General features: G+C 29.4%; 2 protein-coding genes across 2 annotated transcripts; one reads left to right on the top strand and one right to left on the bottom strand.

Annotated features, from left to right (window-relative positions):
• Window positions 1-3,483: 3,483 nt before the first annotated feature.
• On the top strand, window positions 3,484-5,445 carry LOC137830732 (Immunoglobulin E-set superfamily protein). The gene is made up of 4 exons (XM_068638230.2): window positions 3,484-3,661; window positions 4,267-4,368; window positions 4,726-4,886; window positions 5,138-5,445. Exons 1-4 carry the CDS (start codon window positions 3,571-3,573, stop codon window positions 5,243-5,245), a joined length of 462 nt encoding a protein of 153 aa, XP_068494331.1. The 5' UTR covers window positions 3,484-3,570; the 3' UTR covers window positions 5,246-5,445.
• Window positions 5,446-10,312: 4,867 nt separating this feature from the next.
• Window positions 10,313-13,631, bottom strand: LOC137830731 (structural maintenance of chromosomes flexible hinge domain protein). The gene is made up of 4 exons (XM_068638228.1): window positions 13,145-13,631; window positions 12,737-12,892; window positions 11,917-12,606; window positions 10,313-11,655 (listed from the first exon to the last, which is right to left on the bottom strand). Exons 1-4 carry the CDS (start codon window positions 13,478-13,480, stop codon window positions 10,549-10,551), a joined length of 2,289 nt encoding a protein of 762 aa, XP_068494329.1. The 5' UTR covers window positions 13,481-13,631; the 3' UTR covers window positions 10,313-10,548.
• Between the last annotated feature and the right edge of the window lie 5,993 nt (window positions 13,632-19,624).

Genomic DNA, 19,624 nt, shown 5'->3' with positions numbered 1-19,624 from the left:
TAATACCATTATGGTTGCACATCCAAACATAGGCAGAGGCACACACATTAGCATGCACCATATATTCATTACATTAATGTTAGAATCCTTAGTTACATCCTCAATGTACAATATAATTTTCAAGATATCTTTTTGAAGACACATTGAAATTAAGTACATTCCTACCAGAGACTAACATTTACTGCACACACATTAGCATACACCATATATTCATTACATCAATGTTAGAATCTTCAATCACATCCCAATGTACAATGCAATTGATAAAAATATTTTTTCAAAGACACGTATTAAGTACATTCCTACTAGAGACTAACATATTCCTACTAGAGACTAACATTTACCAAGTGATTCATATATCTACTTATACAAGCCTAATATATGAACTTTCTTCATTTTTTCACCACCTTATGTCTTAAATTATATGATGAGATCATTATTAAAGTCAAGATATATGTTTTATTTAATGAGTTTACATGGTTAACACTCCACCACATAGGCCACTAACCACAAGTTGATATCACCTCGTGTATAAATGAGGAGAATGATACTTTTAAAATTGCATCAAACAACTCAACTAATAAGAAAATATCTAGGATGTCAAAATAGTTAAGGAGATTCTTAAATGAAAGATCAAAAGACAATGAAAAATTAGTAAAAAAAAAGGGAAGGAAGATGATCAAGAGATCATATGCCATGAATATAGACGACCAAGACACATGAAGATGGAGTGCCCCAAGCATAAGAGAAAGTCCATATTAAAAAAGATAAGCATGATGGCTATGTGGGAAGACTCAAACTTATGCTCTGATTTTGGATCACACATAGAGCAAGTGAATCTATGCCTCATGGTATACATAGAGAATGAAGAAACTTCTAACTTTAATCTTTCTTTTTAAACATCATTTGACTCATCACATTCACATGTGATGAAAATGATAAGAATGATCTTTCTTATGAAGATCTTTTGAAAAAAAAATCCTTGAACAATATTTGAAATTAAACCAAAGATTTGGATCTTTTACCTTTGAAAATGCAAAGCTCAAAGAGAATTAGTTATGAACTGAAAAGAAGATGTTCCGCCTAAACTAGACTCGCATTACATATGAAGAGAACTTAAAATGTCTAGAAGGTAAAACAACATGATGCAAAATGATTTTTCAAATTTTTTTAAAAGCTTTGAAGTTTTAAAATTTATCTTTTCTAACGCTAGACATGCATGTGATAAGTTTGGCCTAAGATATGACCTGAAAAGTGAGAAATATGTTAAAACTACTTATAATAGTTGGAAGTCTAGACACTTAAGTATCATATGCAAACATAAACAACATCTACTACAAACTAACAAGAAAGGATGTAAGAAAATTTTGGTACCAAAAGTGTTCATAATTCATGTTACATATGTGTTGTACCATAAGAGGCCAGGAACGAAGCTTGTCCCTGAATACTGGATGCTCTCCACACATGATGAGCGCAAAGTCTACATTCCAACCTAAAGTAACATAATGAAGGCAACATTGCCTTCACAGGGACAAACTAATAGGAGACGATCAAACCTACAAGATTTTTTTGATATCACTCCACTAGTTAACTCATTCCAAAGGATGACAAAAAGGTAAGACGAGTGCAAGATTTGATTATCCTTATCCTCATCTCCAAAGTAAAAAATCATTCACATCCTCATTCCTATCTCTAATGAGTATGAAATTTTTGTTTCATCCTTATTCTCATTTGGTAATGGAAATACTCATACATGTTCTCACACCCGCACCCTTACTATTTCAAGTATTAATTAAATAGTTTTTTCCAAAATAAAAGTAAAATCACAATAAAGAAACCATAATATTATCAATGTCTCAATGTCAAAAGGACAAACATTTTAAGGGTTTACACGATTGAACACTTAAAGTTGAGAGTTAGATATTCTCATGTGAAAAAAAATAAACAATGAATACAGATATGGAAAAGAAGTAGAAATAATCAAATGTATGTCCAGAAAATTATTTGATTTAATGAAATTGAGGTTTGTATTTCCTTAAATGCAATACATAAATCACAAAAAAAAAAGTGTAATCAAGGTAGTGACGAAAGGATATACCTCTGAATTTTGAGTGAACTTTGTGAATATTAAACAAGTCGAACAACAATTGAAAGAAAAAATGAAAAATTATCGCAAAAGAAAGAAATGAGGATTTTCCAAATGAAAGAAAACTAAAAGATAAGCGAGAATAATGAAAATAAGGTTTTAGGTTACCTAATAAACTATGAATCTTTTAATCATTTAAAACGCGAACAAGTATGGGACCAAGGACGAGATGATACATACTCATCTCTATTTCATACCTAATTAAAAAATTGAATATTACTCGTACATATATCCATAATTGGTCAATGTGTGAATTTCTCATCAAAATTAGGATAGGTGAATAATATGAGTTTATTTATCTTTTGTAGTCATTTTCTTTTATCTCTTATTACTTCTAAGTAGTCGATCAACTCATTTTTTCTTTTTTTCAAGAATGAGTTGACGTACAAGTCAAAGAAAGTACGAGTCAAAGAGAATTAAGGAGGGATGTGACTTGTTCAAATAAAAATAATAATTACATCATTTTGCTGATAACAAAATTAAATAACTAATACTAAAAAATATAAATAAATATTTTAAGCATTTAAAACATTTAATAGAACATAATTTTAAAATAAAAACTCAATAAAAATTCTTAAAATTTTATTAAGCCTATGCAACTAACTGAAATGTAAAAGATAAAATAAATACACTAATTATAAGATTTCGTGAAATTACACGAACATTTTCTATCTTTTCATTCTTTAGATTCAATTGTTTAAAATGTAATAATTTTACCATTGTGAAATTAAGTATAAATTTAAAAAATTACAATGTATATTATTTTTAAGTATTTTTTATAAAAATAATATAATACTTTTAAAAAATCAAAAAAATAATAAGTATTTATTTTAAAATTATTTTATATTAAAATATATCAGTTATTTATTTTAATTTCTATAAAAATTTGATATTTTTATTTTAAAATTTAAAATTTTAGTATTTTTCATCCATGCTGCTAAAGTCTTGCCTCTTATTATGTGTTATTTCATATGTCACATTCAGTTGGTAAGATCTAGTTATAAAAGTTATATTACAAACATAAAATAAACTAAAAACTAATATGATAAAATAGGTATATTAGATAAACTAATAACTAATTTAAAGAAGAAGAAAAACATTATACATAACCCCTTTAAAAATGTTGCTGTAAATATTTAAAAAAGTAAACATATTTATATAATTTTGTATAATTTACTGTAACATATATAAAATTGGAAAACACGATGTGGAAACGTGTCATTTATCTAAAATTATATTAATATTGTTTTGCAATTAAGGGTCGCCAGCGAAAATTAAACAAACAAAATAGAAAAACAAAAAACAGAAACTATAAATAATATCCTTAATTCTTATCCATTCCTATAAATCGTGTCGGAGAAGAACATTCAGAAGTTAACCTGCGGAAGCAAAGTTGCTTGAGCTCTTTCCAACCACACTTCACCATGGAAATTATAAACTCCAAGTTCTTCTTCTTCTTTTCAACTCTCTTTCTTCTCTGGGCATTCACCAACGCCACAGATATTCACTATTGCGGTTAATCCCTTTACCCTTTCTCCTGCTTTTTTTTTTCTCCAATATGATCTTATCAAGCTTTCTTTTTTCTTTTTTTGGGTTAAAGATTTCAAATTGTAGTTGTAGAAGCTTTTTCATGGTGCAATTCTTGATGTTGTGGGAATAAGGTCTGGTACTGGAACTGTGATTGCAGAAACCCCCAAAATTACTGTGGCCGGTTTTTTAAACCTTTAGTACTATATTCTTTAATTGAATATTGTTTCCTTGATTTGGGGTTTGAAAGTTTTAAACTTTCCCCCGAAATTGTGTTATTAAACAATTGGGTTTCTCTGTACGGTTTTCTATTGTATTGGGTCATGCCTAAATATTTCGTTTTATTTTTATTTGTTTCTTGGCATCAGTTTTATTCAATTGGGAGATTTACCATTGGGGAGATTTTTATGTGAGTGTAATCGAATAATCAGTTTTGCTGAGTTGAGTTAACGTATTGAATAATTATTTGAAGTTGTCTTTTAGTTTTGAAGGGTTTTTCTCCTTGATTTAGTCTTATAATTTAATAATTAGATATGTTTTGTTGCATTATACTGCTGTTTTTATCGATATTGAACAAACTATTGTTGTCTCAGATAAGAAAGCTGAGTACGATGTTGAGGTCAGTGGGGTTGATATATCTCCTGATCCCATCGCAAGAGGCCAACCTGCTACATTCAGCATTGCTGCAACTACAGGTACTCTGTGATTTAATATGTTTGTTATGATACTTGTTTCCTTTCGTTTTTATTATATTTTAGTTTTATGTTACAGTCTCCATTCCAAGCATATGGTGTTCTGTGTTGAAGGTTTGCTATTAGCTTATTTATTTGTTTATTCTGTTCTCACTAACATGGCTCTTGTTACAAGCCCAGATAGCTGAATAAAACTTTTGTTGTTGATTGTTTGTATGCATATATTCTGAATGTAGAAAGAAAGTTTATTTGGGAATGTGAAGGGAATTGGTACCACTGTGTATTCTGGTAGAGGTGAATGAGGTTTTGGTGGATAAATAATTTCCCTATTTTCTCTAAATCAAGCATTTCATGATGCAGATAAGGCATTGTCAGGAGGAAAGCTAGTGATTGATGTGTCTTATTTCGGATGGCACATACATAGTGAGACTCATGATCTTTGTGGAGAAACCACATGCCCTGTTTCCATTGGTGATTTTGTTATTGCTCATTCACAACTTTTACCTGGATTCACTCCACCTGTGAGTCACTGTTCTGTTCATTCCTTGTGCATGTGTGTGTAGTTAGGTGGAAGAAGAAATCTTTCTATTTATCTATCTGTGAAAGTGCAGGTTTGCAGCTAGTCCAATGTCTCACTTCCTGATCTGGGTTTCTCTTATAATCATTGGAATTTTGGAAAGAAATCCTCATACTCATGTTATGACATTGACATGTATTATACAATGTGGTGCCATTTCTTGTTCAATGCTAACTTATGATCTTGTATTTGCAGGGTTCATACTCTTTGAAGATGAAGATGTTCGATGGAAACAAGCATGAGTTAACTTGCATTACATTTGGTTTTGATATTGGGTTTGGTTCCTCTGTTGCGGATATGTAATTTACATTGGTTGTTTAAGTCTATGATCAGAAACAGATCTATATAATTATTTGTACAAACTGCTGAACACCCTGTATTACCAGATCCTTCTTCTATGATCCACAGCATGATCAGAAAGTAAAATGTGTTGAAGTTCTTTGAGGGATTAGAAAACACAAACCATGTGTTTTCCTTATATATTTGTCTATCTTATTGATGAACATTGTGTGATGTTATTTACTTGTATATCCACACAAGAGAGGCTAAATTATACTATTGGTTCTTATTTTTAAGCAAAATTGGTTTTTGATGAATATGGTTTCTTTCTTCTTTCTTTGGTTTTTTAATTGTTTGGATGTTTTCGAAGTTATTATTTGTGGGGGTAACGTAAGCAAGTTGGGGAGGAAGAAGATGAATGTTGTTGGGAAAGAACCACTTTAGAAACCTACAGGACAATTTTTCTTTTTCAAGATAAGAAACCAAATTAAATAAAATATGAAAGATAAAAAACCAATTGAAATTTTACCAACTTGCATGTGTATGTGTTTCAACTTACTAGTTCAAATCATTAAATAAAAATTAATTTTAAAAAATAAAAATAATTAATTATTATATTGATTAAATTAAATATTATTTTAAAAATAAAAAAAAATAATTTTTAAATTAGTTTCTATATATCTGATAAATAGTTTTTAAATTGCTATTTGATTAGTTATCAAGGTTTTAATTATCAATTTTTGATAATAAAAATCTTAGTAGTTAATTAGATACCAATTTAAAAATTACTTATTAATAATAAAAATTAATTTAAAAATCAATTTTTTTTTATTATCTAAAATAGTATCTAATTTAGTTAATATACTAATTAATTATTTTTTTAATATATCAATTAATTAATTTTTATATTTTAAAATTGATTTTTATTTAATAATTTTATATAAAATGTGAATTTTGTCGATGATGCACTTTTAGTGTATTTTAAAAAACATATATGATGTCAACTTTTATTTATATAAATAACAAAACAAATGTGGAAAAAACTTTCAAATTAACTTTAGAGTTTTAAAACAAAACACTATATAATAAAAAAGAAAATGAACCATATGCCTTATTGAGTATAAAATAGTATCTTCCTGAATGTATGGCATTAGGAATGAATTTTTATAAAATAGTATTTTTAATAAATTTTTATTCTTATTTTAGTCTTTGGATAAACAATTTATGTTTGCTTCTATATGTCTCATCTTCTAATATCTATTAAGTGATAAGTTAGATGGTAAGTGAGTTTTCATGGACGACTTCCTACAGATCAACATATTCAGAATAAGGATTTGCATAAATGTTCTATGTGTTCGCTTTGTGAAAAGCAAGAGGAATCTATTCAACATCTATTTTTTGAATGTTCTAACGCATTGCATATTTGGAGTTGGGTACGACAAATTTTTCTTACTTCTCATTTCTCTAATAAGGATGATATACTTTCTTTTATTAAGAGTGATGGTAGTCCTTTGGTTAAATTGATTAAGCTTGCGATGATAACCTTTTCTATATAGATGATATGGCGTATGAGGAATTATGCTAGATTTCAGGATAAGATTGGGGTTTCTAAGGCTATTTCGATAATTAAAGATTTAACTTGTCTAGTGGGAAATTCGTCTAAAGCTTCAATGAAGAATGATATGTTGGACTTCAACGTGATTAAGTTTTTCGGTATTAAGACTCGTAGTGGTAAAGTTCTTCGTCCTCTTCCTATTAGATGGGAATTTCCTTCACCAGGCTGGGTCAAAATTAATACTGATGGGGCTGCTAGGGGGTATCCTGGTCTTGCTACTTGTGGAGGTATTTTTCGTGGGAGTATGGGAGAATTTATTGGTGCTTTTTCAGCGTTTCTTGAAGTTCAAACTGCTTTAGTTGCTAAGTTTTATGGAGTTATACATGCTATGGAGGAAGCTCAAAAAATGGGACTTACTAATGTCTGGCTTGAATGTGATTCTGCCTTGGTTTGTGCTGCATTTACTGCTAGGACTAATGTTCCGTGGATGCTTTAGAATCGATGGAATACTTGTCTTAATTTTTGTGGGACAATCAGGTTTAGGGTAACTCATATTTTTCGTGAAGGGAATGCGTGTGCTGATAAGTTGGCTAATTTAGGATTTATTCATAGAGAATCTTTTCATTGGTATAATAGACTCCCAGCTAGTCTCTTCTTAGAATTCTTTATGAATAGGTATAATCTACCTATGTATCGTTTGTGTTAACATATGGGTTTTGGTCTAGTCCCCCCATATTTTTGTATTTTCTTTCTTTTTTCTTTTTTTTAATAATATTTTTTCATGTGATGGCAGATGATTGTTGTTACTTGAGGTGTCAGTTTAGCTTAGATGTCAAGTTACATAATGATGCCTAACACGAAAATTTTATAAAAAAAAAAAGTTAGATGGTAAGTGAGTAAGACTCTTAATTAATATGTTGTTTTGTTTTTATCCTACAAACTTTTACATTCTTAATAAAAAAATTATTTTGGTCATATAAATTTTTTATTTTTTATCCATGCCATATACTGATATTTTTTAAGTGATAACTTATGCATTAATTATTGAAAAAACATGTATCAACTCAGTGGATATTTTTCATTCAAACCCCTCGTAAGTACCAATTGCATTACATTTTATCATTGTCAAAAAAATTTCATAGATAAAAAGAAAAGCATGTGTTATAGAAGGGGATAAATACGAAAAATTCACATTTTTTTTATTTGGGTTTGTGGAAAGAAAATTATGAACTAGAAGAAGTTTTAGCCTTAAGATTGCTTCAGCATAGTACTTCCAATATCAAAGTTAATTACTATTGGTATTCTTTGTGACTACATAATAAATCAATAAATAAAGATATTATATATATACAAAAATTAATTTTTAAATGGTTTGACTTAACCCATTTTGAAGATTTTTTGGGTTAATCTTCACACCAACTCTATTTTGACAGTTTAATATTATATATTTACTAAAAAAATAGTCAACGAATTGATAAAGAAAATTAAAAGTGGATCAAGAAAAGGAACATTATAAGAAGGGCCAGCATAAATCTGACATGATAAAGCCCACAAAAGATTTTCTTGCTAATGCTTCTGATCTTTTCTATCTCAATTTGTAACCCTCAATCCAAACAAACCCTAGAAACTTTTAAAATATTTAATAAGACATGCTAAAATACATTTAAACTTTTAAATATACCTCTTTTTAAAATATTATGCTGCTTTGTATGATTTAATTGAAAAATAAAATTAGCTTGTTTGCTTGAAAACAAATATTGAAAAGTTAAATGATATATTTTATTTGGAAAAAAAAAACAGAGAAAAAAAATACTATACTTAAGAAATAAAATTCTGTTTATACTATTAAGTAAACCATGGCAAATAAACTCAACGAATTTTGAAATAAAGAAAAACATCGTTTTGCAGTCGAAAATGCCATGTAAAGTGTTCTTCACTTAGATTTAAATATTTTAATCATTCATATAAATTAACTATACTTTCATTTCTATTAATTACTAAATGTCCTTGGTGTCACACTAGGGAAATTTAGAATAAAAATTGTTCAGGAAAAATAACTTTGTACGTTTTTCTATGTTGTTATCCAAGAATCTAAACTGTTAATTAATCCAAAATAATCTCAAATTTACCTATAAAAGCACTTTTTTTATCGATCCCTGGAAATAATACTAATAAACTACTTTTTCCCAAAAGTAATTATGCGAAGAATCCAAGCCTATTTTCGAGGGAATCGTGAAATTCATTGGTTAAATAAAAATCACAAGCATGCAACATCTCAATTGGTACACATATTTCGTACAGAATCTGAGACATTCATGCACATTTTCCCTCGCATTGTTATTCATTATTTGAGAAAGAAAAACCTCTAACAATTAAAATAATAATACAATAATCACAAAACGAATATGCTATGCTATTTGTGACTGGATTGTACTTTGTAGCTCAGTTTTCCTTGCCTTTGGGCAAACAAAAGGATCAAACATGGTAAAGACAAACCCATTGGCACAGTTTCTCATCACCAAAATTAGAAAGGAAGAGTGCAATGAGGGAAAAGAAAAAGTGCATTTTACTTGCTCTGTTCTTCACTTTACTCTAATTCTAGACCACCCTCTATAACCTTACTTCTCTCCAACCTTTGGAACCAACTCACATCAACATCTATCTCAGAATCAACATGTTACACCCCATCACATGTTTTCTGTCATCTCAGTAGAATCTCACTACATTATGTGTATCTTATCAGTCTTAGGTTTTTCTTGTTAAAACCACTTCCATTTAAGTCAGGATTAGTTTAATTTTACTTATGATACTATCATTATTATTTACTACATAAGAAACTAATTCTACTTGTAAAACTCTTGTTGAATTTTTCAAACCAGAAAGAAAGATCGATCATAAAGTTTCTGTTATATGGATCGATCATGTCATTGTGACTGACTAAAATCTTTGAAAATCTAATATATATAATGAATTTGAGAAGTGATTAAGCAGCTACAATTGAACTATATAGACTGATGAGACATGGGGAGATGTTTTGGATATGGATCCACAGAAAACCCCAACCGTTATTCACATGATGCACATTTGTTGATGATATCATTCATGATGCAGACCTGATATGCTTGGAGATTACACGTGTAGTTAATAAACTCGCCGATTTTCTAGCAATTGAAGCATTGATTATGGTGTATTATATATGCATTATGCATTTTCCCCCAACCTGATGCATTATTTTACATTAGAAGACACTTCAATCCGACTAGTAAAAGTGTATTCCAATGTAATTCGTAGACATACTTTGATTATAACTACTAAAATAGACAATTTGAGAATGAAAAATACTCTAACCAGTTGTCATTGTCAAACGTTTGATATACTTTTAACAACTATATATGAAAACAAAAACGAAGTACTAAACTATTGTAAACATTGAAACCATAACAAGGTGGAATAATAGCCAACAAGATCAAATATTCCCTGGTGTAAGTGAACAGTTGAAAATACCACTGCTATCAGTAAAAAATAAAAACTAAAAATTGGAATCCAGAGTGCAAAATGTTTATAAAGCCAATTCACAGGTCTTTTGCAAACTACATGTTAGGTGCCAAAAGTTTGAGCTCACATGAGAAAGGAAATTACAGAGTCATTTACAGATACTCTTCCTTAGAAAGATGAAGCAAAACAAGGCCTTTTTGTTAATTCAAATCAGAAAACACTCTTAAAGTAGTGAGACTAGTTAGAATAACCGCATTTTGTCCAATATACAGTAAAATCATGCGGAAACCTCAGTTACTGCGAGAGCAAGAGTATCTGGCATGGTCATGGATGGTTCAGCCACTGGAGGTGCAACATAAGACGGCAAAAACTGAGTGTAGTGAAACTCAATTTGTAGTCTATGATGGAATGGCGTTTGAGTGGATGATATTAAACCTTTCTTGACATCCGTTTCCAATTCTCTGATAGGGATCGCTGCCAAGAAGCTTTTGATATATTCTTTGCATGCTTCCTTCCCTCGGCACACAACCTCCTCTTCCTGGTCATTCTTCACCTGTTCTTCTGTCTCCACAACAGAATCCACCTCTTTACCACTGATTGGCTGGATTTGCCTGTCATTCTGCTCTAATACTTCTGCAACAGTTTGCAGGTCATTACCAGTTTTTTCTCCTGACCCTTGAGCAACATCTTGCATTTTGTATATTACCGTGTTGCTGTCAAATTTCAAGATATATGCCTGATTGCATCCTTCATAGAGCCTCTCTCCCAAAGTGTCAATTATGCAGTAAGCATCAGGTTCAACTTTGAGGATGAAGAAATGGTCGTTCCAGCTAATAATGTAAATCTGGGGTTCATCATTACTAGTGCACTCCTGTCCAGCACGACTTATCTCATCCCAGATGTTATCAAAGGACATCGCCCCATGCAGAAAATCAAATCTGCCTTCATCCATAACTTCTGGATGAAAAAATCCAATAAAGGATTTGCCAGGAACCACAGAAAGAGGGCGGATTTTGGCTTGAATGACTGTATCAAGATCAAAATGTTTGTCAGGGAATCGCTCCCTATAGGTTTGGTTTTCACACAAGTTCCTCCATTCCAATGAGCCATCTCGAATAAGACTATCAAATTGGGACTTTATCGGCATAAGATCGTGATTGTTTTGGAACCAATCGGCTATTACAGCAACAAGAGCAGTACATGCACTCTCACCTGCTGCACGTTCACTACGCTGATCAATTGAGGCAAAGAAGACCTGTGTCTGGAGTTTCATGTGGCCATCACGACTCAATACTTCTTTCTGCTCCCAACTCCCAACAGCAAAATTGTCATCCCCAAATTCAGATACTGATGATCGATTAGCACCTGAATCATCCTCAGTCTTCTGCAAGACAGTCATACAGTAAAACATTAATTAACAACAATTTTCAAGAGTACCCCTAAAAGTTCAGAAGTTACTGTCACTAATTCCTTAAACATACATGGCCTGCCATAAATGTCAGATTACTAGTCCACAAGTACGAATCAATCGTCACAAAGACCAAAGAATCAATTTTCAGGACACCCAGCAATCTATTCTTTCTTTTGTGTGTGCCATAACATATAGATTAATGAAATCAATGACAACAAGCAAACAAATTCTTACCCCGAGTGAAAGGGATTCATCAGAGCTAAGCTGTCTGCGATCATAATCAATGTCATCACCACCTTCCTCACCATAAGCCTTCTTTAACAATGGCTCCCCCTTAGATTTAGGAGATCTGAAACTCAACTTCCTCTTCCTCCAAGGAAGTATACTACGCCTTGAGCTCTGCAACACAGAAGGCTCGGTCGCTGACACGGTTGAATCGTCTTTGTGCGAAATCCCAACATCTGATCTATGATTGCTGTAGTAAACCCAGTCTTCGTCCTCACCATTCACCCTCATGCTGGAATAAAACGCCCCTCCAGCATTTGCATAGGCCAGTTTTCCATAACTAAACGACTTCCTCACACTGGAATCCTCCTTAACCTCATCGGACTCACCCTCTTCGAAATCATCAAGTGAATCAGAGTCAAAAGGGTAGTTGTATTCACCATCCTCACTCCTGCCAGAGAAATTGCCCTCACTCCCCTCCTCCTCATGGCAGGCTTTCTTTGCCTTCATAACAGACACAAACTCGGTCAAAATCTTCACTTTCCGAAGACCAGCTTTGAAGGTCGAAAGCTCATCTTTCTCAGCCAAGGTAGTTTCTCCTGGCTGAACCAAGGGTGAAGAAGGCACAGGCACTATTGATTTATGAACTATATCTGTGCTCTCTTGAGCCGCTCTTAATTCCACCAAACTAATCGATATCTGCAAACAACAACCAAAAGCTACCACTATAAACACAAAAAACAACAAACACAAAGGCGCAATGTTGAATAAAAAAATCATCATAGTCTCTCAACAGAACCAACAAAAAAATCGTCGATGATAGACATACACTGAGTGAAGGAGAAGATTCCACAGCACCACCAGAAACTGTAATAGGAATGTTCAAATCAAAATCCTTTTGATCAACCACAGATGCAAATTCAGCCAGATTCAAAGACGCGGTTCCAACCACAGGAACTTTAGTCTTTGACCTTTGATTCAAACCCTGCAACACAAAACCACCCAATTAAAATCAAATTCAAAGGAACAATAATTATTATAATTCACAAAAACAAGAAAAAAAGAAAGAAAAACACCCCCTTTCCAATCAACCCCAAAAATCACTTTTTTTTAATAAAAAAATTCAATTTACGATAAATTAGAAAACCCCAAAACAAAATCAATCTAAAATTCTAAAATTGCAGCAGAAGAGAAAAGAGAAATATAGAAAGAGAGAGAGAGAGAAAGAGAGAGAGACATTGAAGAGAGAGAAAGCGATCTCCCAAGGGTGAAAGGCATTGTCTTTGTAGGCAGAGAGGGTGCAGAGCGTGTGAAACTCCTCGTCCCATAAAACGACGTCGTTGGGTTGAGGTTGCGCCTCTCTGGTGAAGTTCCTGACTGTGGCGTTTCGACGCAGCGAGCTAAGCGTGAGTTTGGGTCCCTTCCACTTAATCTGGAGTACCAGACCTTTATCTGCGGCTGGCCGCACCAGATCGCAGCCATGGAGAGTGAGGGTCTTCACCACGAGCCTAACCTCGTACTTCTTCGACACCAGCGGCGGCCACGGCCTCCACCGCATCATCTTCACCACCATGTGCTCAAAACGGTGTCGTCCGGTCAGAAGGAAAACAGAGAGAGAGAGAAAGAGAGTAAGAGAGAGAGAAACGGAAAACGAAAGAAAGTGCGAAACTCGGAAGGATTGGGACGCTGTTATATTAACGTCATTTTGTCATTTTTCTGAGTACAAAAGATAAAATTACAATTAAAGCAACTTTTATTGGTTTTGTCAGGATACACCTCATTTAAGAAATTTAATTTATCACCATATTTTTTTTTTTACCTTATTAATTTTTAAAGTCATAACAAAATTTAAAATTAATTGTTGAATGATTAATTTTAAAAATTAAAATGTTACCAAGAATTTGAATAGCCATTAAGCTACAATGTTAGTATTAGTTAAAAAAATTGGGCCAAAAAGAAAAAAAAAAATTAATACGCGTGTACTGTAAATATAAAAGCTTTTATAGTAGCATTAATTAAAAACTGTTTTAGATGTATTTTTTTAAAATGGGTGCTGAAAAAGTCAACGAAAGTTTTGGGTGTGATATTTATAACAGAAAAGCTTTTAAACTGTCCGTTTGTTTATTATTTGTTTAAATTTCATAAAAAAATTGCAACGGAGAAGGTTTTTAATCATGAAAAAATAAAGATTTAATTTTATAATTTTAATTAAAAGTTGTATGAAATAACATAATGAACGTTTGCTAAATTTTTAAAAATCATATTAGGAATTATTAACTTTGTGTAAATCATGGTTTTTTTATTTAGGAATCATAAATATGCGATAATTATAACTTATGTGGATGATTAAATTTTATTTCATTGGTGAAATGTGTTTTTGAGAGTATTTACATTAAGCTTTTAGAAATAAGGTAATGTAAACAAAAATATTTTATTATATATTTTTTATTAATTAGTTTCTCTGGTCAATTTTCACAACTTTAGATTCCAAAAATATACTCAACCATATATTCACTAAAAGAGAAAAAAAAACAAATGATTAATTTAATATTTAAGGTTGTGTTTGACTATACTAGTTAATAAGATAGTATATTTTAAAAAATCTTAAATATAATATTTATTATTTACAATATCTTATATTAAAAGAAGAAATAAAAGATTTCTCCTACAGAATGAGTTATTATCTTAGAAATGATAAAAGATATCATATTTGAAATTTCTTTCTAAACATTTATTATGAAAATTACAAAAACTTACCTAAATCATAAATAAAGATCTACTATTATAGTAAAAATTAAATGAAATCTTTCTTTTTATGACTAATAAATTAAATTTTAGTTAAAAATAGTAATAAATAAAATAATTAAAAATATATTAATTATAAAATTAATAATAATAAAAGAAAATTAAATAGCATATCCATATTCTTAAATTATAAACTTTTATAATGAACTGCTTTCATATATTTTATCAAATATTTTCATATTGACAAAACTAACTCATAAATAAGTTAATCAGTAAATTAATTATCTTATTAAATGCAATTTATGTATATAATAATATTGGATAACAGTCTTAAAAATTATAATTGCACAATCTTAAAAAAAAAATACAATTCCACTGTATCCTTAGACTTTGCTTATTGGCAAAGACAATGCAAAAAGAGTAACTGCAAATAAGTGTTTAAAATAAGTCAGAAAACATAATTAACTTTTATATTTTTGTTTATTGAGTCATGATTCAGAACCTTAATCTTCAAGAATAAATGATAAATAGGGCAATCTTTTAGATTACTAAATACACCATTGTTGTTGCAAGGAAGATTACAAGAACACATGCACAACACTGTGTTATTGATTTCCAATTACTTAGAAGGAAAGTATGAAAGTAGTTAAAATGCAATTGAATTCACCATCTCAATACTAGCATATCAAAAACAAATAACCCTAATTATGATATTTTATTACAATTTAAAATAAATATTATAAAGTAAATTTTACTTAGCATATCAAAGACAAATAACATCATTATGATTAATTTTATAGACTAGTTTTTTGAAAAATTATTTATTTATCATAAAACATTTAACTAAATAAATCCATGAATAGAAGCTGTTACAGTATCCCTATCAATATTATTCAACATACACATGTGATGAAACTTAGGTTATGCATTTTGTATCATAATTTAAAATTTAAATTTGCATGTAAGTCCAAAAATGTTATATGATAGAGTATGTGGGAACATGGCATCTTCCTTAAATATAACGAAGAAGCAAAGAAAAACCTTAACAAATGAAGTTGAATATACGCAAGAAAAGGAAAATGAATGGATAATCTCTTCTAACTACTGTCACGGAAAAGCCTAATAGTAATAATACGTTTCAAAAGCTAAAAAAAAAGAGATTACCAAACAGGGAATAGTGGAGTCAACAACCCCATTATTACGGCGTTAGAAACTCCACCTTAAGTTTTACCTAACCTTGGCTAAGGTTAAATTTCCAATGTAAGACAGATAGATACACGCAAATTTGTTTGTTTGTTACACATTATTTCACTCTCATTCCAACCAGAAAAATAACGGTTTACGCGCTTTCCTTTACACCGGAACGAATCTTCACAGAAATATCCTATTCCGGTTTCTTAGTATTCCGGTTTAACTATTTTTATTTTATTTTTAAAAAAAAAAATTATTTAATTTGTAGTTAATTGTATAAATGGTTTTTCATTTTTATCTCTAACTTGTTAATTAGCTTACATATTTTTTTTAAAATTTTTTGTAATTAGTACAACCACCTCGTTTTTATAAGTCAACTCACTTTAAGAGAGTGGAAAAAGGAGTTGATAAAAAAAGTTTGAGAATTAAGTATATGGTTTATCTGTGAATTTGAGACAACAAGATATAAATAAAGGTTACATCATTCTGTTGACAATAAAAACAAACAACACCATATTTAAATGAAAATAAAAAGTATGTTAAAAACAAAATTTTAATAGAAATTTAATTGAAAAAGTGTTTAAAACTTGATCAAATATATTTCTTTATAAACAAAACAAAATTAATTATTTACAATGTTAAAATTAAATATGCACATTGTTTTCTTAAGTGTATTGGACTCAATTCTTTTAATTTTAAGTAGGTTTCAATTTCAAATTCTATGAATAAAAAAGTGAGATTCTGTTAGGGATTATTAAAATGTCTTTTCACCAATAAATGACTCGGGGAGAAGATTCCACTAAAATTAAATAGGTAAGTTTTTCAATAAAGATTAAATGTTTTTTATCAATATTTACTTAAAACTATTTATGAGATTCAAGTTTAATTGTGTTTAGATTAATGAAACAAAGTCAAAATAACTAAAATAAAAAATTAAATATTAATATATATAGAGAGATAAATTATAATGATTTTAGTTTATGAAAATCACATTTACACTTCTTACTACGAAAACCTAAACTTAGTGTTTCTAAAAATGGACACAAATAACAAATATCAATATTAATAATCTGTCTAAACTTATTTTATATGTTAGTTTTTAATGTTTTTAGTTTATAAGTTAGGTAGTAAATTTTATTTGGTATTTAAATAAGGATTAGGATATTCCTAAAGTGTTCTATTTTATTTATTTTATTTTTTATTAAAAAAATGATATTAACTTGTGATTAGGGTTAGTCTCATGTGATCAAGAGATATAGCACACTCTGATCTTTGTATCGGATTTTAATAGTAAATACTGTTAATTATTATACTTGAAAATAAATAATTAAAAAAAATACTAAATTTAAGAAGAATATATGTGTCTATGATTAAATTTTTTTCATTAATCATTCTTATCATATCGTCCACAAGTTTTTTATATTGGTAAGGCAACCCTAGCCATAAACTTTATGAATTAAACACATTATTAATCCACAAGTTTTTTATATTGGTAAAACTTTGAATTCCACTTTGAGTGGTGGTGACTTAGGTGGTACCACTAATGCATGGCCATTGCATAAATTTCATATGAACAAACCCTCCACTATGCAAGAAGTCAACATTTATAATATGAATAATAAATGTAGCCAATGTTTGTTAGATATTTTTGTATTTTTTATTAATTTTATTTTTCATTTTTATTTAATATTACAATTTCTCTTGGTGATGGAAGAAAGTATAGCACATATTTGACTTGATGGTCTAGTCACAGCATGTGGATGCTATTGCTTCAAAAGTAGGGTTAGGATCTCTCTTCTTCAACCTACACATTCATGCATCTACCGTTGGATCAATAATCTCCTTTGTGAAGACAACATGAAGAGTAGAGAGTCCTATCTCTGTGGGACAACTTGCCTTTACAGGTTGGCTTCAAGAGATTATCTTCTTTACACCATTTTTGTAGGGATCCCTTTGCCCTAATTCTTTAATTCTCCCACACTTTTAACTAAACTTCACTTCTTCCTTCCCCATTTTTTTCATTTATATCCATGTTCTTCCCTTCATTTTTGGGCATCTCAAATGTTCTAGAGGCATCTACCTAAAATTAGGTTATGAAACATAAATAGAATAAGATTAAAGATTATTCAAGATTGTTGGTGAATCTACACTAATTTTAACATAAAAACTATCATTCTTATGTCAAAAATATAATACTACTTTAACACTTAAGTCAAGTTATAGAATTCATATCACTACAAGAAAATCATGAAATAGAAACCAATTTTTATAAATAAAAAATAATTAGTTGTTATAGTGACTAAATTATATATTATTTTATAAATTAAAAAAAAATCTATTATTGTTAAATGGTTTATAGATTGGTAGCAACCAAGATTTTTGCTACCAAATTTAGAATCTAAATAATTGATAGTTAAAATCTTGGTAGCTAATTAGATACCAATTTATAAACTATTTAACAATAATAGAGACTAATTTAGAAACCAAACTTTTTTTAGTCTCTAAAATAGTCTCTAATTTAGTCACTATAGCAACTAATTATTTTTTGTTTCTAAATATTGATTTCTAATTTATGATTTTCTTTGTAGTTGGACACAGAAAATAAAAAAATATATACAAATACTTAATTAATATCACTAAAGTATTTTATTTCTAGGATTGGAGTGTGGGTTAGTGTCAATCGTACATTTCAAGGTACTCCACAAGCACCATTATAAAACCTAGGTTTTGGCTACAAATTTTCCTATGCAAGACATTCCAAAATTGTATGACATTTGTGTCAACTTGTCAAATGAATGAATGTTGAACTTTAATCCAGTACATGCATATGACTTAATTGTTGGGATAGTTTGAAAGAGTGTTAATTATTTGAAATGATGATTACATATTTTATCATCTTTTCAAGGCACATTTAGGAAGAATCAAGAGACATCAATAATCTTGAATAAAAATTGCATTAAAATATGTTTGTTTCTATTTACCTTGAGAAATTTTCAAGTTATTTAATAATAATTATCAACAAATAACTCATTTTACTTCAAAGAATTTTAAATTCATCAAATAAATGAATTGCTCTCTTTGAAACCTACACTCACAATTCACTTATTATTATTTTGGTAGCAGCCTCTATTTATGTTGTAATATTATTATGTTATATATACATGCTTTAAATGAGAGAGTCTCTTTATTTTTTTTTAGGGGAATGAGGATAAAAGGCCAAATTTTGAGGTGTTTTAGGGTTTTAGTATGACTTTTTCTTTCCTTTTAGTAATAGCTTATAACATCTCTAAACTGTTTTCAGTCATTATTTTTTCACTAAAAAATATTCTTATTTATCATTTATTTTTTATTTACTGATAAAAATAATAGATTATTCTCCTAAATTACTTCATCCAACCACATTTTTTAATTTGCTTATACTATAATATTTTTCTACATAATCTATCACTACATCCATTATTAAAAAAAATTATTGAATAAAAATCAATTCTAAAATTTAAATAATTAGTAGTTAAAACATTAATAACTAATTATATATTAATTTAAAAATTATTTAAAAGTAATAAAAATTAATTTAAAAAATTAAAAAATATTTTAAACTTTAAAATATCTATAATTTACTCACTATAACAACTAATTATATTTTATTTTTAAAATTAAATTAAATTTTTATTGAAAAATCCATTTATTATTATAAGATTACAAGATCTGAAGTGTTGTGTGAAGTGACTTTGACACATCGTTAATAACAAAGTTAAATTTGTTTTTTATAACACTCATT

The sequence above is a fragment of the Phaseolus vulgaris genome, chromosome 7, assembly GCF_051622355.1.
Source record: "Phaseolus vulgaris cultivar YP4 chromosome 7, ASM5162235v1, whole genome shotgun sequence".
Lineage (NCBI taxonomy): Eukaryota > Viridiplantae > Streptophyta > Magnoliopsida > Fabales > Fabaceae > Phaseolus > Phaseolus vulgaris.
Note: the sequence above shows the minus strand (reverse complement) of the source record. Positions and strands in the feature narration are given on the sequence as shown.